The sequence below is a fragment of the Nanorana parkeri genome, unplaced genomic scaffold (genome assembly GCF_000935625.1).
Source record: "Nanorana parkeri isolate BGI_ZX_2015 unplaced genomic scaffold, ASM93562v1 scaffold669, whole genome shotgun sequence".
NCBI lineage: Eukaryota > Metazoa > Chordata > Amphibia > Anura > Dicroglossidae > Nanorana > Nanorana parkeri.
Genome location: NW_017306937.1, coordinates 802,289 through 823,384, shown reverse-complemented (window position 1 = coordinate 823,384; position 21,096 = coordinate 802,289). Strand labels below are relative to the sequence as shown.

The 21,096-nt window shown below is 43.5% G+C and overlaps 1 protein-coding gene across 1 annotated transcript in view; it reads left to right on the top strand.

Annotated features, from left to right (window-relative positions):
• PTGES (prostaglandin E synthase) overlaps positions 1-21,096 on the top strand; it is a 77,146-nt gene that overhangs the window by 18,712 nt on the left and 37,338 nt on the right. The window contains exon 2 of the mRNA XM_018563519.1: positions 14,025-14,107. Within this exon, the coding sequence (XP_018419021.1) occupies positions 14,025-14,107 (83 nt within the window). The remainder of the gene's footprint in view (positions 1-14,024; positions 14,108-21,096) is intronic.

Below are 21,096 nucleotides of genomic sequence, written 5' to 3'. Positions count from 1 at the left end.
ATGGCACTAGTGAATAAGTACTGCCACCCTATGACAGGAAGTGTGTTACTGGCAGGATCACCCTCTGAAAATAAAGGGGGGGAAAGTCTGAAAAAAACCCAAAATGCAACACCACATCCAAGGACTGGTAAGCTGCAATATTTTACAATTCAGATCTTTGGTTTAGATACACCTTAATATTATCATTACAGATACAAACTACATCCAGTTATAAGATTACAATATTTTGCGTGATAGTGGGCCTTTAGGGCATCAACAAAGCTGTGCAGATCTTGCTTACGGTATCTGGCAGTGATTTGATTATCATTTCTGTGTGGCTATGATAAAGTGAGAGAAAACAGATGTGTTGGGTGGAGTGAACATCTCCCATCCACAATACTCATAAAATACCACCTCTTAACCATCAATGCAGCTGGACTATTTCCTGAAATCTACTTCGTGTGCATTGTGGAAGATCGGGAAGGTCTGCAGGAAGCCATGATGAGGGAATGTCTGAGGGGGGGCACAGAGTGAGCGTGTTATGGAATTATGGTTAATGTCAAGATTATGTATATCGACCTGGTCATACTTTCTGCCTTGAAGAAGGGACCCTGTGCGGCCCCGAAACGTCGGCTTCTTCATGACGCTTTTTGTCCAATAAAGGGACATTTCTGCTTTCAAGTTTCGAGTGCTGGTGACTTTTTGTTTTTTGCTCTGTGTTTGCACGGTGCCATCCGTGAATCGAGTCACTTCGAGCACCATCATCCTCTAATTGGCCGGGACTGCTGTGGGGTGTGCGGAGGGCTCTCTCCTATTTTTGCAAGATTATGTATATGACATTAGATGAGCCAGAACGCACTGGAAAACATCTAAGATATGGCGGAAATGACTTTAAAGTATAACTCCAGCCAAAATGTTGCAAACAGCAATAGAAACCTGACTGAGGCTCTAAACATTCCCCAGTCTATCCAAAATTAAATCAAGAAAAAGCTTTGGCTGTACATACACTTTAACCTCCACATGCTCTACTCTTCACTACTTGAAATTATCAATAGGGTGGAAGCTATTTCAAATGCTGATGAAATCACTAACAATGCACCTTCTTGTTTAACAGTTTTAGTTGCCTGCAGTGTCAGCTGGTCCCTTTAGCACTGGCCCTGATATCCCGTTTTAGGGTGGCTTCTTCCCCTCGCAGGGTCCTATAGAGCCACCATTATGTGTGCTAGCAAGCTGTGTGGCTCCACAAACACACAAGCAAAACAAATGGCAAACTCACTTATCAATTCGTTACCAGCTTTACAGCAAGGTGCACATGGAAGGGCTTCAAACAGTAAAGCAGGAAAAAGTTTCCGGGCACACTCGCCAGTCAGCATGCACAAAAACCTGTCTAACCGCTAAGGTTAAACGCAGAGGTTTAGATACACGTCTTCTGCAGAAAATGTGAAAGCCGCACAGCCACGTCAAGGCACATCCATATAGTGCGCTCCTAACTCTAAACTACGAGAGTCTCCATCTTGGAGCACGTGGGGCAGAACATTAAATTGGGTGCAGGTTTGTCAGGAGGAAGCCCAACCTCCCTTAAAGGCACAGGGACGCACAAGGGACCCCGCACATCAAAACAGCAGGTGAGACCCCCCATGCGCCACTGCACCAAATCAATCAAGCAAAACAAATGGCAAACGCACTCATCAATTCGTTACCAGCTTTACAGCAAGGAGCACATGGAAGGGCTTCATGTAGCTCTGTAGCTTATAGGCTAGGTTTACGCTTGAGTTTCGTCCTCTTTGTTCATTTTCAATGTGTTTTTTACTCACGCTTTTGATGTGTTTTCAGGCATTGTGTGATTGTTATACATGAAAAACTGTGAAAAGCGCATGTTATGCTTTTTTTTTTGCTTTTTTTGGGTGCCACCTTTAAAGTCTACGGGACATTTTGTAATTTCCTGTCCCTAAAAAGCTCCTGTACTTCTGTGGCACAACAAGCGACAGCACATTGCTCGGGCCCTTTAAAAATAAAATAGATGGCTTGTGTCAAGCGTTGTCAAGCTTCTGGAAATGTGCTTTATGTGTATGTATGCAGATGTTATTGGGAGCTAAACTATAATTTGCACACACACAATACTACACATCCTCTAATGAAAAGTGCATGAAGTGAATAAATAACAATAAATAATACAATGTATAAAGTGATCAAAAGCTACACATCCAATAAAAGTGCAACAATTGTATCCAATGATCAGAAAACCAATAAATTAAGTGCCCGTATAGTCCATTTAGACAAAATAGGTCCAATCCATAAGCGTGAAGCAAATATATCAAACTTTTATCTGTGCAACAATATGCATAAAAGTTTTATCCAACGAAAGTGAAAAAATGTCTGTATCAAATTGTCTTAAAAACACAAAGTAGGTGTTCTCCGTGTGTTCCAGCACATCCCCCCAGTGACTGCACTCACTGAAATCTCTATCTGTCCAACACAGCTATCACAGCATATATGTAACCAGCAGGAGGTTCTCCAGGTAATTCTTCCTTCCCTACGTATCGTTTTTAATTCCCATAATCATTCAGATTGAAAAGGCAAAAAGAGATCTTCATAGTGTAGTAATTAAAACTTTTATTGAAATGAAATAATAAGAACTCACTGTTCAAAAATACAGCGGCTGGCCGGCAAACAAACTGACACAAAGCCCTAACGCGTTTCGTCATACGACGTCTTCAGAGGGTGTCAGGTTTAGTTAGACACACTTCGCACCTTACCTTTTATTACGGGAGAACTATGGTCACTGGAAAGCTCACCTATGATAAATACTTTACTCTTGGCTTTCTTCAAAAAATCCCAATTTGCGTAGGAATATTGCTGGCTATTTTTTGGGATGGAGAAAGCTTACAATGAAAGCTTTGCTGATAAACTCGCAATATCGACTTTTGCAATGTGTGCCTAGAGTGACATCATAGTTTTGGCGGAAAGTTCACATGTGATCACCACCAATTAACGTTACCTTCTCGGATATGTACTAAATATAGCGTTTTGCACTTTCATTCTGTTCCATTTGTTTATAGCAAAAAATTAGCCACACATGGCCACTGATGCAAATGCTAGAACACAATTACGGGTCACATAAAACTGCCATAGAAAACAAATGTGACAAATGGAGTGTATAGAGCATGTCAGTACAGTTACTATTTAACATGTAATAAAACTTTACTCATGTCCTGAGGCTATTCCTAGTAAATAGAGTTTGCTTTCTATTTCCCTTCATTTTTTTTTATTTGTTAGTGTTCGGGAGAATTCGTCATCACTAGACTTATGCAAGAATATGAATGTTCAGTCTGATTTCATTATAATTGTGCAATCTTACTTATTCAAGATTGATATTTATCCTGTTATTCATCTTTACCTACTTTGTCTGAGCCTTATACTATAGTATGAAAGGTCACCGGACTTCGTGTCAACTTAAAGTGTTATTCCACTTTTGCCCTCAAGATTGAGAAAACTCCCTTCATATACATATTTAAAAAAAAATATTTCTATATGCACTATATTGGCAAAAGTATTGGGACGCCTGCTTTTACATGCGCATGAACTCTAATGGCATCCCAGTCTTAGTCCGTAGGGTTCAATATTGAGTTGGCCCACCCTTTGCCGCTATAACAGCTTCAGCTCTTCTGGGAAGGCGTCCACAAGGTTTAGGAGTGTGTCTATGGGAATGTTTGATCATTCTTCCAGAAGCACATTTGTGAGGTCAGGTACTGATGTTGGAGGAGAAGGCCGGGCTCGCAGTCTCCACTCTAATTCATCCCAAAGGACTCTGTGCAGGCCAGTCTAGTTCCTCCACCCCAAACTCGCTCATCCATGTCTTTATGGACCTTGCTATGTGCACTGGTGCGCAGTCATGTTGGAACAGGAAGGGGCCATCCCCAAACTGTTCCCACAAAGTTGGGAGCATGAACTTGTCCAAATTGTCTTGGTATGCTGATGCCTTAAGAGTTCCCTTCACTGGAACTAAGGGGCCAAGCCCAACCCCTGAAAAACAACCCCACACCATAATCCCCCCACCAAACTTTACACTTGGCACAATACAGTCATGCAAGTACCGTTCTCCTGGCAAAAGCCAAACCCAGACAAGTCCATCGGATTGCCAGACAGAGAGCACGTTTCCACTTCTCTAGAGTCCAGTGGCGGCATGCTTTACACCACTGCATCCGACGCTTTGCATTGCACTTGGCTGACCCCGCTCTGTTATTTTGGAGGTCTGTAGCTATTGACTCTGCAGACTTGACTTCTGCGCACTGTGCACTTCAGAATGCGCTGATCCACTTCGTGGCTGAGTTGCTGTTTTTCCCAGTTGCTTCCACTTTCTTATAATACCACTAACAGGTAGCCGTGAAGTATTTGGTAGCAAGGAAATGTCATGGATAACCTTATTGCACAGGTGGCAACCTATCACAGTGCCACGCTTTAACTCACTGAGCTCCTGAGAGCGACCCATTCTTTCACAAATGTTTGTAGAAGCGCCTGCATGCATGGGTGCTTGATTTATTACACCCGTGGTGATCGAGGTGACTGGAACACCTGAATCCAATGATTTGGAGGGGTGTCCCAATACTTTTGGCAATATAGTGTATATGTGTAGCAACCATGTGCAAGCTTCTTTCTGAATTTCTAAGTCACAGGAAACTCTGTCTGTCCCCATAGAAAGAATAGGGACAGACAGAGCTTCCTGTCATTAACATCCAATCCCTCTCGGTCTTTAAAGAAGAACTCCCTACAGAAGAAAGCTTAACCCTTGCAGTGGGATTACCTACCCCCACACTGCTAGCGTTAAGTGCTCATTTTTGTCTAGGGTCGCAAATAACAAAGATTTACTCACCTAAACCTAGGGCAAGGCTCGCTGCTAGACTAGTCCCTGCAGCCTCTCTCCCCCTTTGCTTCGTTGGTCAACGAACTTGTGAGCCATCACGTTCAATACAGTGCATTGGATGTGAGGACACCGAGGGATATTCCATTGCCGGAGTTGATGGGGAGAGAGGCTGCAGGGATCAGTCTAACAGCCAGCAGGGTCCTAGGTTCAGGTGAGTAAATCTTTGTTATTTGCGATCCTTAAAGAACTTTGGGCAAAACTTTCAATAACTCTTGCAGTGGGGCTACCCCTGCACTTTAAGGGTTAACTACTTGTTTTGGTCTAGGGAGGAAAATAACAAAGATACACTCACCTGAACCTGGGAGCAGGACGGTTGAGACAGCGCTCCCTCTAGCCTGCCCGGAGTTCTTCTTTAACCAATCATTTACTGTGTATATATTCTTTGTGATCTGTATCACTGGAGGTGTGGCAGGTGTTCTGGCTAGGGCCTGATTTCCCACAAGGCCAACCAAGGCCCGGCCTTGGGGCAGCAGGGAGTAGAGGGGCAGCAGGGGTGTGGATTTCCTATCCTAACATGCAGTTCCGGGCGCAGGACCTGCATGTAGAAATACCTTGTCTTGGGGCAGCAGAGAGAGTAAATCCGGCCCTGGTTGTGGCCTTTGCTTACATACTTTGTAGTGTAAGGTATTTCTCTTTCTTGTTTCAGAAAGTTGAGAGGTATCAATTGTAAGAAAGCTTTTTGCTGGCTTTTGTTCATATTTTCTATTGCAGCACACTTTCTTATAATCCCATGGCAATTTGTTGTCTTCTTCTTTATGGATGAAACAGACAATGATCTTACTTTCCTTATGCAGATGTCTCTTGAAATAATTTTTTAATGGCATTATAACCAGAAATTAGCTACTCAGCTACTTCAGTGTCCCCGAAAGTTACCTCTGGCACTAATAACTGTTTGATGTGGTTGCTGCTTGAGGTAAGAAGTCTAATCTACCAGTTACAACACACTGCTTTATGGACATCAAACCACAGCTTAGTCTGTGGCTCAGTGATTAAAAGAGACCTATGGCCCAACATTTTGTTTTGCCATAGTTCTCTTAAGGGTCACAGGAGGACATATAATAATGTCCTCCTGTGACCCATTGTACACTCCCAATTGGTTCTGAGGAAGGAGGCGTGACCTCTGAAACGCGTAAACCACTTCACTACCAGGGAAGACGAACAGCCGGTGTTACATAGTATTTGAGGTTGAATAAAGACATTAGTCCATCAAGTCCAACCTATTAGGATCTCATTCTAGGAGTACCTGTACCCCTGTATAATACGGTGGATATGCACCTTTCGTTCTGACCCTTTTATGCCTGTTTTTATTCGTCCTTTGTGAGTAACTTTATACCATTTTTTTATTAAAAAGTTTTTATGCGATGGAGGCGCTCTCTGTGTGTTGTCTTGCAATGCTGAGGTTGTTCTGAACCTGGTGAGAGCCGCCCCGCTATCGCCCTGCACTCCTGAACATCATTGATTACTACTCTCTTGAAACAAAATCTGCTGGCGCGGTGTTTGATTCTGTCTGCCAAAACTCAGCATATAGTGGGCTATTGCCTACTATATGCTGACAGCGCAGAGCTGCACTGCAGGCTGGAAGGATCCTGACAATATTGTCAGGATCCACCCACTTCCTGATTGACAGCTGGCTCTGACTCTCTAGAGCCAGCTGTGCCCACCCCCTCCCCGTCTGTCCCTCCAGTCAGTGCTGGAGGAATGGAAAGGGGAGGGGGAATCCCTAGGGGGAGCGGTGACTGACAGCCATTGCTCTCTGCAGAGATATGATTGGAAACTGAGCGAGTGGCGGTATGTTCTCAGTCAGGTCTGGCATCAGTTTGACCGAGGCGCAAATAGCTAGTATGATATCATGAGATCATTGGGTCCGTAGGATCGAACCCAAAGTGCAAAATGGTCAAAATGTTGTGGATATGGGTGCCATAGGGTAATCAATGTGATCAGGGGGGGCGGGGGAAAGTGGGTAAGGGCACTGCCATGGGGAACATGCAGAAATAACAAAACAAATACTGTACAGCAGGTAGAGGGTCCTTTCATATGGCTTCAAGGGCAACATTAAAAATAAACAAATCCTTTAAATTGTAGTTGCTCGTGGTATGCCCTAAAACTGTATGTGTTGGTATACCAACACTGTGCTCTGGCTGAGCAGTTTTGTCTGTGGAACTGATTTTTCTTTTAGCACCGATATATACTTTTCCAGCAGGCGGTAATAGGCCCTCTTTGATTGGCGGATAGGCTTGACCATTGGTTAGATGAGGCTGTCCCTGTTACTGCTGATGAAAAACTGTCCTGAAACGGGCCTATTTCTTTAAAGCTCTCATTAAAAAATAAGTGATCACACATGATAGAGCAGTATCAATGGTCCGCAACAGCACATTTTTAATGATGGAATATTGGCAAAAATTTACCAGAGAGGCATAGAGTACAGGGCAGGTATTTTACTACAAAAATGAAGAGAGTACGATTGGCTAGCACCAAAAAAGTTTAATCATGGATAATAGGCCTAAGTGCTTTACACCTAACTTCTGTTTTTACTATGGGGATGTTGGGGGGTATAGTGAATGTGAGGTGGTTTAGGTGAACACTGTTCTTCCAGTTCGTTTTTTGCTCTTTCAAATGATGCAGCAGTGTGCTGAGAACAAAAGGCCATGCCAAGGATAAATGGCCAATAACAAGTAAGTGCTGCTTTTTGACCAGCCCAAACTTAAAAAAAGGCTGAATCATCATTAAATAAAAACCCAATACCCTCAAAAAATCCAAATTACCACCCCCTGAAAAATTCCTTAATTTTTAAGGAAAGTCTTGCTTAAAGGATAAGTCCACTTTTTGCAAAAATTAAAGAAATGCATAAGTAATAATATATTTTAAAAAATATGCATAGAGCTGTCCATATTCCTGCATCTACCTAGAGCGAGGACGGCCACATGAGGTGATTTAATGCAGTTTGAAGTCCAGCAGTCCTCCCCCCATCTCTCTTAACTGAAACTCCGTACTTCCGTACGAGCTCTGCCAGTTTGATAATGTGCAGAAGCCTGAGCTTTGCAGCTGTGATCAAGTGATCACAATTACAATGCTTTCCAGGCTTGAATGCAAATATTAAAGAAATGTATATTTTTTTATAGATGATTAATTGTGCATACCCAACAAATATGCACACACACACATATATTATGCAAACACATAACATACCACCAGGATTAATGAAAACCCTCAAATATCCACCTTTGTATTTTAATGGAAACCTTTAAAAAAAGAAAAACTAGCAAAAAAAATATCTAATACAATATTAAGAACAACAAAAAAGCAGAAAAAGGGTTGATTGTCCAAACAGCTAGCAAATTTAGGTAATCAGATTGAAAGTACAGCTTCCTTACTTAAGCTGGCCATACACCTGTCACTTTCTTTCATTCAACCTGCGGGCTGAACAAGCGGCACCCTCTAATAAATCAATACAGGACCCAGTTTGTCCCATACTTCATGATACTGCATCACTTCATGTGTTTCCATTGTGCAGGCGGGCCGTCCATGTCCTATGTGCATGCTGAGCATACCCAGAGTGGTGTACTCACACCTGGCACAGCTGGAAAGGCACACTCAGAAATGGCTTCATTATGCATTTTCTATAAATGTAATTGCAGCGCTGTGATACAGGGATTACAGAGCTGCAATAACATTTATAGAAAATTCTTCCGATCTTTTAACAACCCTCTTTGAGTGACACTGTCACAATGACCCACATTCGCCATGCCTAATCTGCATGAATTTGAAACTCATGATGACTCACTGCAGCAAATCAAACTATCAGCAATGCATGGAACAGTTCCACTCTCTTGGTTGTGGAGACTAAAGGTGTCTATACACTACTCGATTCTCGTACGAGAATCGCGGGAAATCCCGCGATCGTACAAGAATCGAGCAATGTGAACGAAGACGTGCGACCGTTTTTACTGTACGGTCGCACGTCTTTTGCCGAACCAGCATGCTCGAAAACCTGCCGATAATCGTACGATTGTCAGCGGGTTTCTAGCCTGCACGTTCGACAGCTGCGGGACGGGCCGGTGTGCGCATGCCCGTTCTGCATTGCGGTCATCGGAAGCCCACCCCTCAGCGGGGCGGGCTTTCGATGATCGCAAGTACGATCTGCCTGTCCAAGATGGGCAGATCGTACGAGCTTTTAATAAGCTTATGACCATCGCAAGACAAAAGTCTTGCGATGGTCGTAAGGTGTATGGGCACCTTAAGACTAGGATTACCCAAATCATACTCCACTTGAAAATGTAGGCGAGATTTACGGATAAAATGGAGAAGTACTTGGCTATCTGGTACCATTGGTCCGTACACTTTTTTCCATCTGGGTTTGATATGTGACTCCTGAACCTCTGCTGGTGCTGTGGCCATGATCCTCCTGCCTCTCACTCCCACTTCACCCAATCCCTTCCCTCTAGTTTTGTCTGTTTCGCCTCCTTCCTCTCCACCTTCTCTTGTACTTGTCATTGCTTCATTTGACTAATTGAATAGCCAGGATTGGCTCAACTATTTTGTCTTTTGATATATAGCGGTTACCTTTGTATTCTTATACCTTGCACCACATACAACTATATAAACATGTTATTTATATCTTGAAACTTCTGAATAAACATTATTGAACAATATTATAAAATTCATGTCAGTACAGCGTTGCATGACGGAATAAATGTCAGTTAAAGTACCGAAGCGCTGAATACTGAAAAATGGCCTGGATGGGAAGGGGGTTTAACACCGCGGATGTCAACTAGCAATTTAGCTGCATTTGGCAAAAACACTTCTGCCTTAGTCTTGGCTGGAAATAAGAACAATAGATGGGTTTTAATAAAGGAAATGCCCTCTCTGCTTGGAAAACACATAAAAAGACACTAAGCTTGAGAATGTATAAAATGGGTGAAAAGAACATGTAAACAATACAAAAAATGTGAACTAGTCCTTATTTGGCATTGGTTTAGCTTAATGGAATGAGACCTTAAGCACTGGCAGAACTAGAACAGTGTTTTCCTTAGGACTTTATTTCCTGGCACAACAGTTGGTTAATTGTGTTGGGCCATCTTGCAAATCCTGCTGCCCTTCATGGTCCCCAGGGTCACATTGCTCCTCTCTGAGTCAAGGTCCATTGCAGGTGAAACCAAGATGGAGAGTGGGAGGAGATCAGTGAACTTTCATGCACCAACTCCTGCAGGCTGAATGAACTTGGAAGTACATAGTTCTGGGTAGTCCTGGGTTCAGAGCTGGCAGAATCCTGGGGATAGCATCCAGGTAAGGTGCAGATTCCAGACAAAGGAAGCATCAGTGGTCTAACAGACCATCCATAAGGAGTAGCTCTCACTGCCTTCGTACTATTACAAATAGTGCGTGTCAGCCCCCTTGTGATAGTAATGAAATGAAAGTAGATGGAAATGGTTAAAGCTGGCCATAGGCGGCTTAAATTTTGGGCGATTCCTTTTAATTCCCACAAGATGAACATTTGAAAATTAAGCGATTTAAGGCTCGCTTAAGATGGGCTTTAGACTGTTTATCAATGTTGGGGCACTTGTCATAAAACCCAGCATCCGTCAATCCAGTTTTTGTGAGAGCTTCCAGTTGTCTCCCATGTGGAGGCACTGCCCCCTATTTATTAACCAAATTCCTTTGCCCCTTAATCCACCTCAGTTGTCCCTCTTTTTGGTGTTAAGTATAGACTTCTATAATAAACACTAATAGTGTTATACTACACTAAACATTTCATGTAACCTCTAAATGATTGTGCTTGTTATTTTTAAAGACATTTTAAATTCTAATAAATTTAAATTTAGATTTTAATAAAATATTTAAGGAAAGTAGTGGTGACAAAAAAATGGTTCGGTTTCCAATCCTTTTGTCGCATGGCAAAGCAGTGAGACAGATTGTGCAACAGATTTACTACAACATTACAGCTTGAGTCATGAATTCCTTCCTTAGCTGCTCTAAAGTAACTCTGCCATCGAATAATCTTTTCTTAATTGTGCATCTATTTAGAGTGGAAATCTGTAATTGTCTCAGAACCTTGAAAACTTCATGGGATCCCAGGAATACACACAACAAGATTGTAAACCTGTTGCAGAGATTTTTCTGAAGGAAGGGCAGCCGGATTTGCGACTAATTATGCCGCTGATTTGCTTGATAAATGTCGCCCATTGTGCTAGAAGGTGTCCATCTTTCTCATCTCAGAAAGTAAAGTCAGGTATACACAGATTCCTCAATCAATGCTTACCAGAGTTAATGGACGAGTCCCCCACTGTTTGCATGGTATGACAGCGGCCGCAGGTTGTCATAATACCTAAACGGAACTAACAGCTGACTGACTGCTTGCTCCGTTTGGCTAAGAATTTTTACAACCGGCTCCTTCGATCAGCTGATCATGGGATGCCGGGTGGAAGGGTACAGATAGCAGCACCCACTGTGTGAATTTCGGCCGATTCATCAGAAACCAGACGATATTCGTACTGTGTGTACCCTATGGGAGGAATTTATCAAGCTTGGAGCAGTTCCACATAGCAACCAACCAGCTTACATGTTTAATTTTTAAAGCTAATCTGAGCAAACTTAAGAGAGAATGGGGCGGGGCAAGAACATTTTTGCCCAGGGTCCAATCAATATTAAAGGTGGCCTTGCCTCTATGTCTTTTATATGTGTGTCTTAAGAAATCATGACATCTATACATTTCCTATAAATGTTTATTTGTAAAGTAGGACTGATGGATACATCAATTCTGCCCCCTTTATTAAGTTCCCAATACAGACTGCACGGTGTAAATTTCCACGGCCACAGCAGCTCTTTATTTAACCGTATACAAAGTACATTTTCCAATCATTTTCCAATCACAACAACCAAAATATCATACCAAATAAATAATGACTATTGGTTACGAGAAGAGGCCTTTTATGTCCATTAGCCAAAAAATGGCTTTGCTAAATCCACCCATGTCCCCAGCTGCACCCCCACGGGCTTGAGGACAGCTCCAGAACTAACTATTCCTGACTTCCAAAGGGGCTGAGCCCCAGTCAACAGCTGATCCCAGCAGGGGAGGCACCATACTACCAGATGTCCCCCCCGTTCTTTGTGATCGTCCCACATTTTTCAGACCCCCTAACCCGCCAAGCTGCTGTGACAAACACATAGTGTAGATAGTCTGCTTGTCGTGGATGAGGGAGGGTGGCTGGGACAACCTGCTTCCCTTGTCAAATTTCCAGAAAGGACTCCCAGCAGCTCCTGCAGTTCCTACCCATGATTCATGTTCCTGACTGTGAATAGTTAATGGCCTCTGTGTGCCCTGGAGGCGGTGATTTATGGGAGTTGGAGTGCAGAGCAGAGACTGAAACATTGACAAGAATGATCTCTGAAACTGCAGCTCCCAGGAGGCTGTGCAGGAGAGAGGAGGAGACTTAGGTCTCGTTCACACCTAGGCGTATTGCATATGCGCATCTGTCTCGCGTTTTTTTACCGCGATTCGCGGTAAAAAAGTCGCGCGACAAACGCTGGTTCCCGAGGGTTACTTGGCTGTATCCCAATGGAAGCACGCAACAAAACGGCCCAAAGTAGTACATGTACCTTTTCAGGCGTGGGACGTTTTGTAGCGCGTTAGGGACGGGCGGAAATACGCCAAGGTGGGAACGAGACCATTGAATACAATGGGATTTATATTTTTGAGCGTTTTGTAGAGCGTTTGTCGAGCGTAGAACACGCTACAAAACGTTCAGGTATGAACGAGGGCTTAGGGGTGGTGGCTGCTGTACGCGCTCAGTCTGGGACAGCCATCTGAAGAGGACAGACCTGTGCAGCCCTGTGTGGGCTAAGACTGTGTGAGACAGAGCTGTGTGGTCATCGCTGATATACAGGGACACACAGGCTCTGTGCACCGGTGTAAAGACAGACTGACTCGAGTTGCTGAACTGGAGAGGATCTGATCGAGTGCCTGAAGTGAGGTCCGGTGACGCGGTTATCGCTAGGAAGTCGAGGCCTAGTTGCACGGCCGAACCAGCCGCCGGGGTGATCCAGCCAGCCCAGCTGAGAGGGAGAGAGTGAAGCCAGACGGAGCCAACCGAGATGACTGCAAGCATCCTGGATGAGTGAAGACTTCCTATCAAGGACCCAGACGACTTTCCCTACTGCGCCTGAGCTGAAGAGGGATAGAGGACGTCCGGCATCTGCTATCAGTCTTCATCTTCTCCAACTGACCTGAGGGCGGTACATTGTTGTAGGGGGACAGAAACACCCGATCATTCAGCTGCTCCTTCGGGGGTGAGCGCTACAAAGGTAAGATCTGCTGTTTAGCTGCAAACTTTAACCCCTTCTAAGGGACACGTCCTTCCCCCAATCATGTAGTCCCTCTGCTTGTTATCTCTGTGTCTGTCTTTTCTTTTATCAAAATAATTAAACCCGCTATAAAGACCTGTTTATAATCCGTTCACTGGAAAACTGACATAAAATTGACCAAAAACAATTATAGTGAGATTCAAACTTGCACAGGACAGCTGAAGACGAGGACAGCTGAAGACAAGGATAGCTCATACGTATGTACTTGAGAGAAAAAAAGAGAGAATGGAAAAGCAGCACAAGGGAAGTACACATGGGATAGGCAAGTCTATAAAACAAAGTTATCTTGGTCTGAATACTGCCAGCCAGCAAAGAGGACTCTATGCTATAACTCTTTAGGTCAGAGGATGGAGACAATCAAAGGTCAGTTCACTAAAGTGGACAGTGCCAAAAATACCATACTTATCTCCATCCTGCGGCATTATTTACATCCTGTTAGTAAAATCTTTGGACTACACTTCGCCTGGCTTCTGATCCTTTCCTGCCTTAGAAGTCTGAGGTGGTGATAAAATAAAATTTCAACAAAGAAAAGTAGCAACTGAAGAGACAAAAAGGCTTGCATACAGATATATAACAATGCCACACTTGGGGGACATTTACCTATGTGAATGTGACGTGAATCTGATGAGCTTGATGAGCTTGATGCGCTTGAATTGTTTGAACAAAGCTTGGGAAATTACAGTAACATGTCGATGCATATATCCGACTTAAGTGATTGGGTTTACATCTATTTTAATACTGTTATATTCTTTTTTTCCTACTACAGGCTTTTGCCAACCCTGAGGATGCCATGAGACATGGAGGCCTTGAATTCTACCGTGAAGATCCTGATGTTGAGCGCTATAGAAGGTGAGCACCTATGGCACTAGATACCAATTTTCGTCTGGAAGTCTTTCTTCCTATTATTTGTGAGACAAAGGGCCTGATGCATCAACTTAAAGTTACTAAGAACTAGAACAATTTCACCACAGCCGCCTCAGACTTTTAGAGATTACTCTAATTGGTGGAGAGGAATCAGCTCCAATTCTTGAAATAAATAGAAAGTGATGTAATCATGTGATGTTATGTAATAACACCTGCAATCACCAGTTCAGGTAACCACAATAGTGTAATATCACTTCACTGGAACCATTGGGGGTAGAAAATGGAGGTCAATGGGGCACTGCATACATCAGACATACCATACATCATTACTTGGCCATCACAGAACTCCATATAACTGTGTGTTTTCTACTGAAATCCCTTTATTCTGCTCTATGATCCTCTTTTAGGTCTAATGTATAGTTCTACTGGAATACCTCTATCCTCCTCTATGACAGTCTTTTATGTCTAATGTATAGTTGTACTGAAATCCCTCTATCCTCCTCTATTGTCTGTCTTTTACGCCTAATGTATAGTTGTGCTGAAATCCCTCTATCCTCCACTATTGTCCATCTTTGACGTCTAATGTATAGTTGTACTGAAATCCCTCTATCCTCCTCTATTGTCTGTCTTTTACGTCTAATGTATAGTTCTACTGGAATACCTCTATCCTCCTCTATTGTCCGTCTTTTACGTCTAATGTATAGTTGTACTGAAATCCCTCTATCCTCCACTATCGTCCGTCTTTGACGTCTAATGTATAGTTGTACTGAAATCCCTCTATCAACCACTATTGTCCGTCTTTTACGTCTAATGTATAGTTGTACTGAAATCCCTCTATCCTCCTCTATTGTCTGTCTTTTACGTCTAATGTATAGTTGTGCTGAAATACCTCTATCCTCCACTAGTGTCCATCTTTGACGCCTAATGTATAGTTGTGCTGAAATCCCTCTATCCTCCTCTATTGTCCATCTTTGACGTCTAATGTATAGTTGTACTGAAATCCCTCTATCCTCCACTATTGTCCATCTTTGACGTCTAATGTATAGTTGTACTGAAATCCCTCTATCCTCCTCTATTGTCCATCTTTGACGTCTAATGTATAGTTGTACTGAAATCCCTCTATCCTCCACTATTGTCCATCTTTTACGTCTAATGTATAGTTGTACTGAAATCTCTGTATGCTACTCTATGGTCGTCTTTTACGTCTAATGTATAGTTGTACTGAAATCTCTCTATCCTCCTCTATTGTCACTCTTTTATGTCTAATGTATAGTTGTACTGAAATCCCTCTATCCTCCTCTATGGCCGTCTTTTACGTCTAATGTATAGTTGTACTGAAATCCCTCTATCCTCCTCTATTGTCCCTCTTTTATGTCTAATGTATAGTTGTACTGAAATCCCTCTATCCTCCTCTATGGCCGTCTTTTAGGTCTAACGTATAGATTTATATAAGGGCTCATGCACAAGGTCCTATGAAAATACGGCAACTAGTATGCAGGATTTTGCTGGCAGAAGCTGGCAGCAAGATCATGCATAAAAAGTGCTCTGTACGCTGTATGCATGTAACATATGTGCAGCGTTCAAAGCGCAAAGGTGCCCTATGGATTGTTAGAATACTAGGCGGTTAGAGCTGCCTGCATCCTACCAAGGAAGGATGCACACCTAGGCGACACCCCCACGCGAGGTCAGGAGTCGCCCAGGTGTGCACCGATCACGCTGTGGGTGGCATTATTTTCCGTGCTTCTGAACACGCTAAACCAGCCGCGTGTCATGTATCACAGAAAAAAGGTACACACCTAGGTGTGCACCGGCCCTCAGTGTTTTGCTGCATCTTCATTGTCCTGTCAGCAGGCTGAGTGTAGGGTGGTGACACCACTGTACCCCCCCTCCCTGCCGTGCTGTCTGGAAAAGATGTCTGTTTAGGCTTTTTTTTCTATAGGTTGAACTCGATGGACATGTGTCTTTTTTCAACCTGACTAACTATGTAACTATATATGTAAAAGATTTTTCTGTGTATCATAGATAAGCATGCATATAGAAAACTAACATTGCACTACAGCGCCATCTACACGTCAAAAGACATAATTACACAAGTAATACAATCATATATATGCTGTTGCATTTCCAACAGTTAACATGTTCTATGAAGTGGATTTCCAATACAACTGGTGAAATAGAATCCTTCCATGCAGTAACATAGAGGGTTCCCATCCTGCAGGTCTTGGGCTTTCATCATACACAGATTCAAGGTTCAGTTACAGGAAGCAACTGCTCTGCTGCCTGGTGGTGAAACCTGGTATGGCAGTGTAACCATAAAATGCTTTGGTTCTATGTCAGAACCGCTTTATTTCACAGGCTGGACTCCAGCCCACCAGTTAATACAGGCAACAAACGCATGAGTGTCCCACTGTGGTTTTCTAGCAAGCTGCGGGAGGTGGTGGCCTCTTGAGTTTACAGAGGGGTTACAATATGGACAGGTCCAAGTCAAATTGCAGATATTCATTGTTCTTGGAAATCCTGTTAAGTAGGCCTAGGCTAAGCAGCAACTGTGTGTGGTAAGGAAATCTAGCCATATGGCTGTATTATGTATTAAGACTTGCTTGGGGAGGTAAAATATTTGACAAAAGCTGAGAGTTCAATAGGACAACTGTAGCAGAAGATAATTTGAAATGGAGCGTGATAAAAATTGGTGGAGTTGTGATTTAATACTGCTTGGTGTCCTTCTAAATCCTCCACCATTTACAGACACAATGGCTGGCAATATTATCCAGGCCTTAAATTGAAAATAACTATCCACCCTGTTGGTTATTGTAATTTTACGACTGTACGGTGTTTGCGGCTGGCTTTATTAATGTATTTTATGTCCTGTCTGCAGCATTTCTTGTGCTAAGGCACAGGGGGGCACCGTGCATTTCAATAGAGGCCTAGTATTTCAATTGCTGTCATCATCTTCCCGTAGGCCACTACGATTTAATCCCGCAATTTCTGCATCCAGTCAAATTCTTCCTCCCCCAGAACTCACAGCCATTAGACCCTTGTAGTTTATTACACAGAGAAACTCAATATCTCTCCAAGTCTGGGAAGAATTACTTGCTGGCAGGCATTAAATGTTAATGCTGTTTGCCAACAGCCACATCATGAAGCAATCTAGCAGTGAAAGGTTGTTTTTTCCAAATGCTTTTGTGTAATCTAATATTCCACTCCCTTGGATATGCTTTCTCACAAAAGAATCTTTCTGGCGTTTCTGTAACGATTTGAGCATATTTCCTAACTCCTTTTAAGAAAAACAAAACATGACATTTAAACGTTTCCTTTTCCAGGATCCAACACCCTGAAAAATGTTGTACCTGGGCCTGCCCCTTCCTCCACATTATGCTGAGAGCAAAGCTTATACAGAACATGATGGGGAAGTCTTTATTTCACATGATCTGACCACCTCAAAAGAGGGTGCTCAGTACGTGTAGATCGGTTGTTTGATGTATTTATTTGGTGAATTTGATTGAGAAAAAGGGACCGCAATCTGTCAGTGGCCCAAGCTTCCTATATCTATATTGTGCAATGAGTGGTTTTGGTTACGGTGAGCATTGGGATCTGTACAAGACCGAAGCAGTAAGAGGTCAAATGGCATGTGCATCCATATGAAGAAGAGAAGAGGGGCAGAAGTCATATGCTGTTTCTGTGAGTGAGCTTTGTCACCAGGTCTGACCCTACCCTATATGACGCCTGAGGCTGTAGAGCGGAGGGGAGTTGATTCGTGGTTGCTGCTGACAATGCATGGGGGGGGGGATTGTGGTTTGCTTGCTGCTGACAATGCTTGGGGGGGGGTTGGGGGTGTCCTTGCTGCTGACCGTGCTTTGGGGGGAAGGTGGGGGCAGCAGGGTATGCAGTGGGAAGGGCAGCTGTGTTAGAGGTGTGCTGTCAGCGGCTCTTGGGCTTTTTTACGTTTTTAATTTTTTTAGCTTAAAATGGCCTTACAGAAGCATTTCATGCATTTTGGTGCGTTCCAGTGCATTCCAGACCAGACAGAATAGGACAAGCAGTATTTTCCTGGTCTGGTCTGGAACGGACTGCGCTGGTGGAAACAGAGGCCAGAAATAGCATAGGGATACATTGGGATGCATTTTGGGTCCAGAAACAGTCTGGTCTGGTCTGTAGGTAATCTGGATGTGGTGTGAATGGGCCTTTAGTACGTTCCCGCCCAGCTCACTGACCTCACTAGTTGCCAGAAGCTCAGCAGGACGCCAGCCATAGCGTACGGCTTAAGCACCCTGACAACTGATCATGTCAGTGAGCTGGGCAGGAAGCCGCACAGAACAGACAGAGCATCACAGGTTGCTAAGAGCTCTTAGCAACCTGTGACACTGTGGCTGGCATCCTCCCACACCTGCCCCGGCCGCCCCCCCTAATGAGATGCTGCCTAAAGTGACCACCTCAGGCTGCCTCATTACAGGGGTGACCCTGGTTGTCACCCTAGGAAAAGAAGTCTGTTACTGGCAGGATCAGCAGGTAAAAATTAAGAAAAATAGATAATGCAGCCACCACAAGGACTGGTAAACTGCGATATATATTATTGTAATGAACACTGCAGATTTAAAAATAGACTGAAAATGACTTTGGAAGATCCATTAACATGGTGAAGCTTATCTGAGATTTGGGTTTACATATACACGTACATGGGTGTACAGAACCATCTTGCTGTTATCCAGAGACATTGCTGATGGTCAGTCTGCTCTCAGATGGCCGTATATGGGTACATGGAGGGAAGGGATACAAATGCTGCTTGGAATGGAGAACATAGTTGATATGGAAGCATTTCTCCTCTGTTAGTCAGTCCCACAGTGTCAGTGAAAGCTGTTTGTTCTCAGCTGTGTTGATGGTCAGCTGGGCCAATTCTAACCACATTATTGTGTTTTTCCTGCTATAAAAGCAAAGCTCTGGCATAAACAGGAGGGCGTCATCCTCGCGCTATTCACACATAAAGTGTAACTCCAGTAGGTGAGCTATATACACTGCAAGGACTGTATATGTTCAGATTCATACCTACCTCGGCTCTGAAGAAATTAGTTCCATCATATCTTGTCACAAATATTTCTAAACATGAGATTCCACATACAGTGTACATTGCATTCACAGGGTGCCATATGGAAAGGATGAGATATTTACAATCTTTGTGACTGATACCTCACCGGATTCATTTACTACTTAATTTCCATTGCCATAGTCACCATGCCAGTGGTCCTGTAAGGGCTTGTTCACACCAAATGCAGACCAGATCTGCATGAGTTTCTGCACATGCAGTGCAGTGGGTTGTGCCGCGTTTTTGATGCGTTCCGGGCCGTTTTTGGTTAAAAAAAATATAATTTTCATAGTTTAAAATGGTCTTTCAGGGCGTTTGCATGCGTTTTTGATGCGTTTGCATGCATTCCATAGCGTTCCAGAGCAGGTGAAATAGGGCTTGCTGCAGTTTTTTTACATGCTCTGGAACTGAACGCTGCAGTGTGAACTAAAGCCCACAATACCATTGGAATACATTGGACGCAGTTTTGATCCGGTCTGCAACTGCTCTGCACCTGCAACGCACTTGGTGTGAACAAGGCTTAAATTGCTCTTATTGTATGAGCGCTACATGTTATACCTACTGTTCTGCCTCCTCAGCCTACAGCATTGAAAGTGTGATCTCTGTAACTTATAGTTGTGGCAAGATGTCAGTAACTACCGATCTCAGTCAGTTGGCAGACAGCCAGTGGTGTCACAAGGGTTACACCATTGGAGGCACTCGGTCATGGACCGCAAGCCCGACAGTTGCAGGAGAGAGGAGGGGACCCAGCGACATACCTTATCCCGCCGGGTGAACGTCCCATCCACTCTCTCTACCGGCGTCCATCACCGAGATGGCTGCGCCTGTGCATGCGTGATGACGCCACGGCGGGGTGTCACCCAGTATCCGCTCCGGGTGACACCCGGCCTTGGGAATCCCCTGCAGACAGCTGACTCAATCCATATGACACCTTGAAAATCGTTGAGAAGTTTAATCCAATCTGTGAAGGTCCTTACAACTGTGAACATAGGGTATGTCAAAACATCATAATGTGATCCACTCAGCAAAGGACATGTGGCTAAGATGAAAACTGGAACATAATGAAGAAGAGTGGTGCTAGCTACACAAAGGAAACCTGAACTTCCAGGAGGGATGGAGACAAATACCAGAGACAGATACAGCCAATAATATCACTGGGCAACAATTTGTCCCTTTATTTTCAACCACATGCATAATTTTTTGCGTACTTTACTCATTTTGGGGCGCTGATTTCAGTTATGACCTCAAAAAAAGTAACCATTGTTTTTTGTTACAGGAACAACTACTTTTTCTCATTTTCATGTACAATATTTCGTTTTTATCTCGTACTATTGTCATTTGTAAGGGTATATGTAAGAATGTTAACCCTTATGTGTAGCTAGATTAGTAATTAGATAATAAAATTACAGTTTAGAGCAAAAATACGTTTTTACTAAATATTTTATACCAAAATTGACTTACAAGAAAAAACTTTCATGTATGCAATGTAGAATCTTCCTTCTGCAAAAACCAGCAATAGCCGCCCATCCTAACAGGGTTCCACTCATCACTTAAAGGGTTATTAAACCCTTGCATGTTTTTGCATAGATCTACTGCTAGCAAGCAGTAGGTCTATCCAAACATTTAAAAAAAAAACTTTTAAAAAGGGTTAATACTTACCTGTGTCTTCGCCGCGCGCTCCCATCCGAACATCTGAAGAGTCTGCCGCAAAGGATCTTGGGGCGGGCGCATGCGCAGTTCAGTTGTTCGGCCGGGAGACGAGTAAAGACACAAGGCAAGTCTATGGAGCCGCGTGCACCTGCACAGACTCCGTGGGACAGAGGAGTCAGTGCTGGATCGGAGACGCGCACCCAGCACTGGAGGGGCAGCTGAAAAGGACAGGAAAGAAGATCGGATT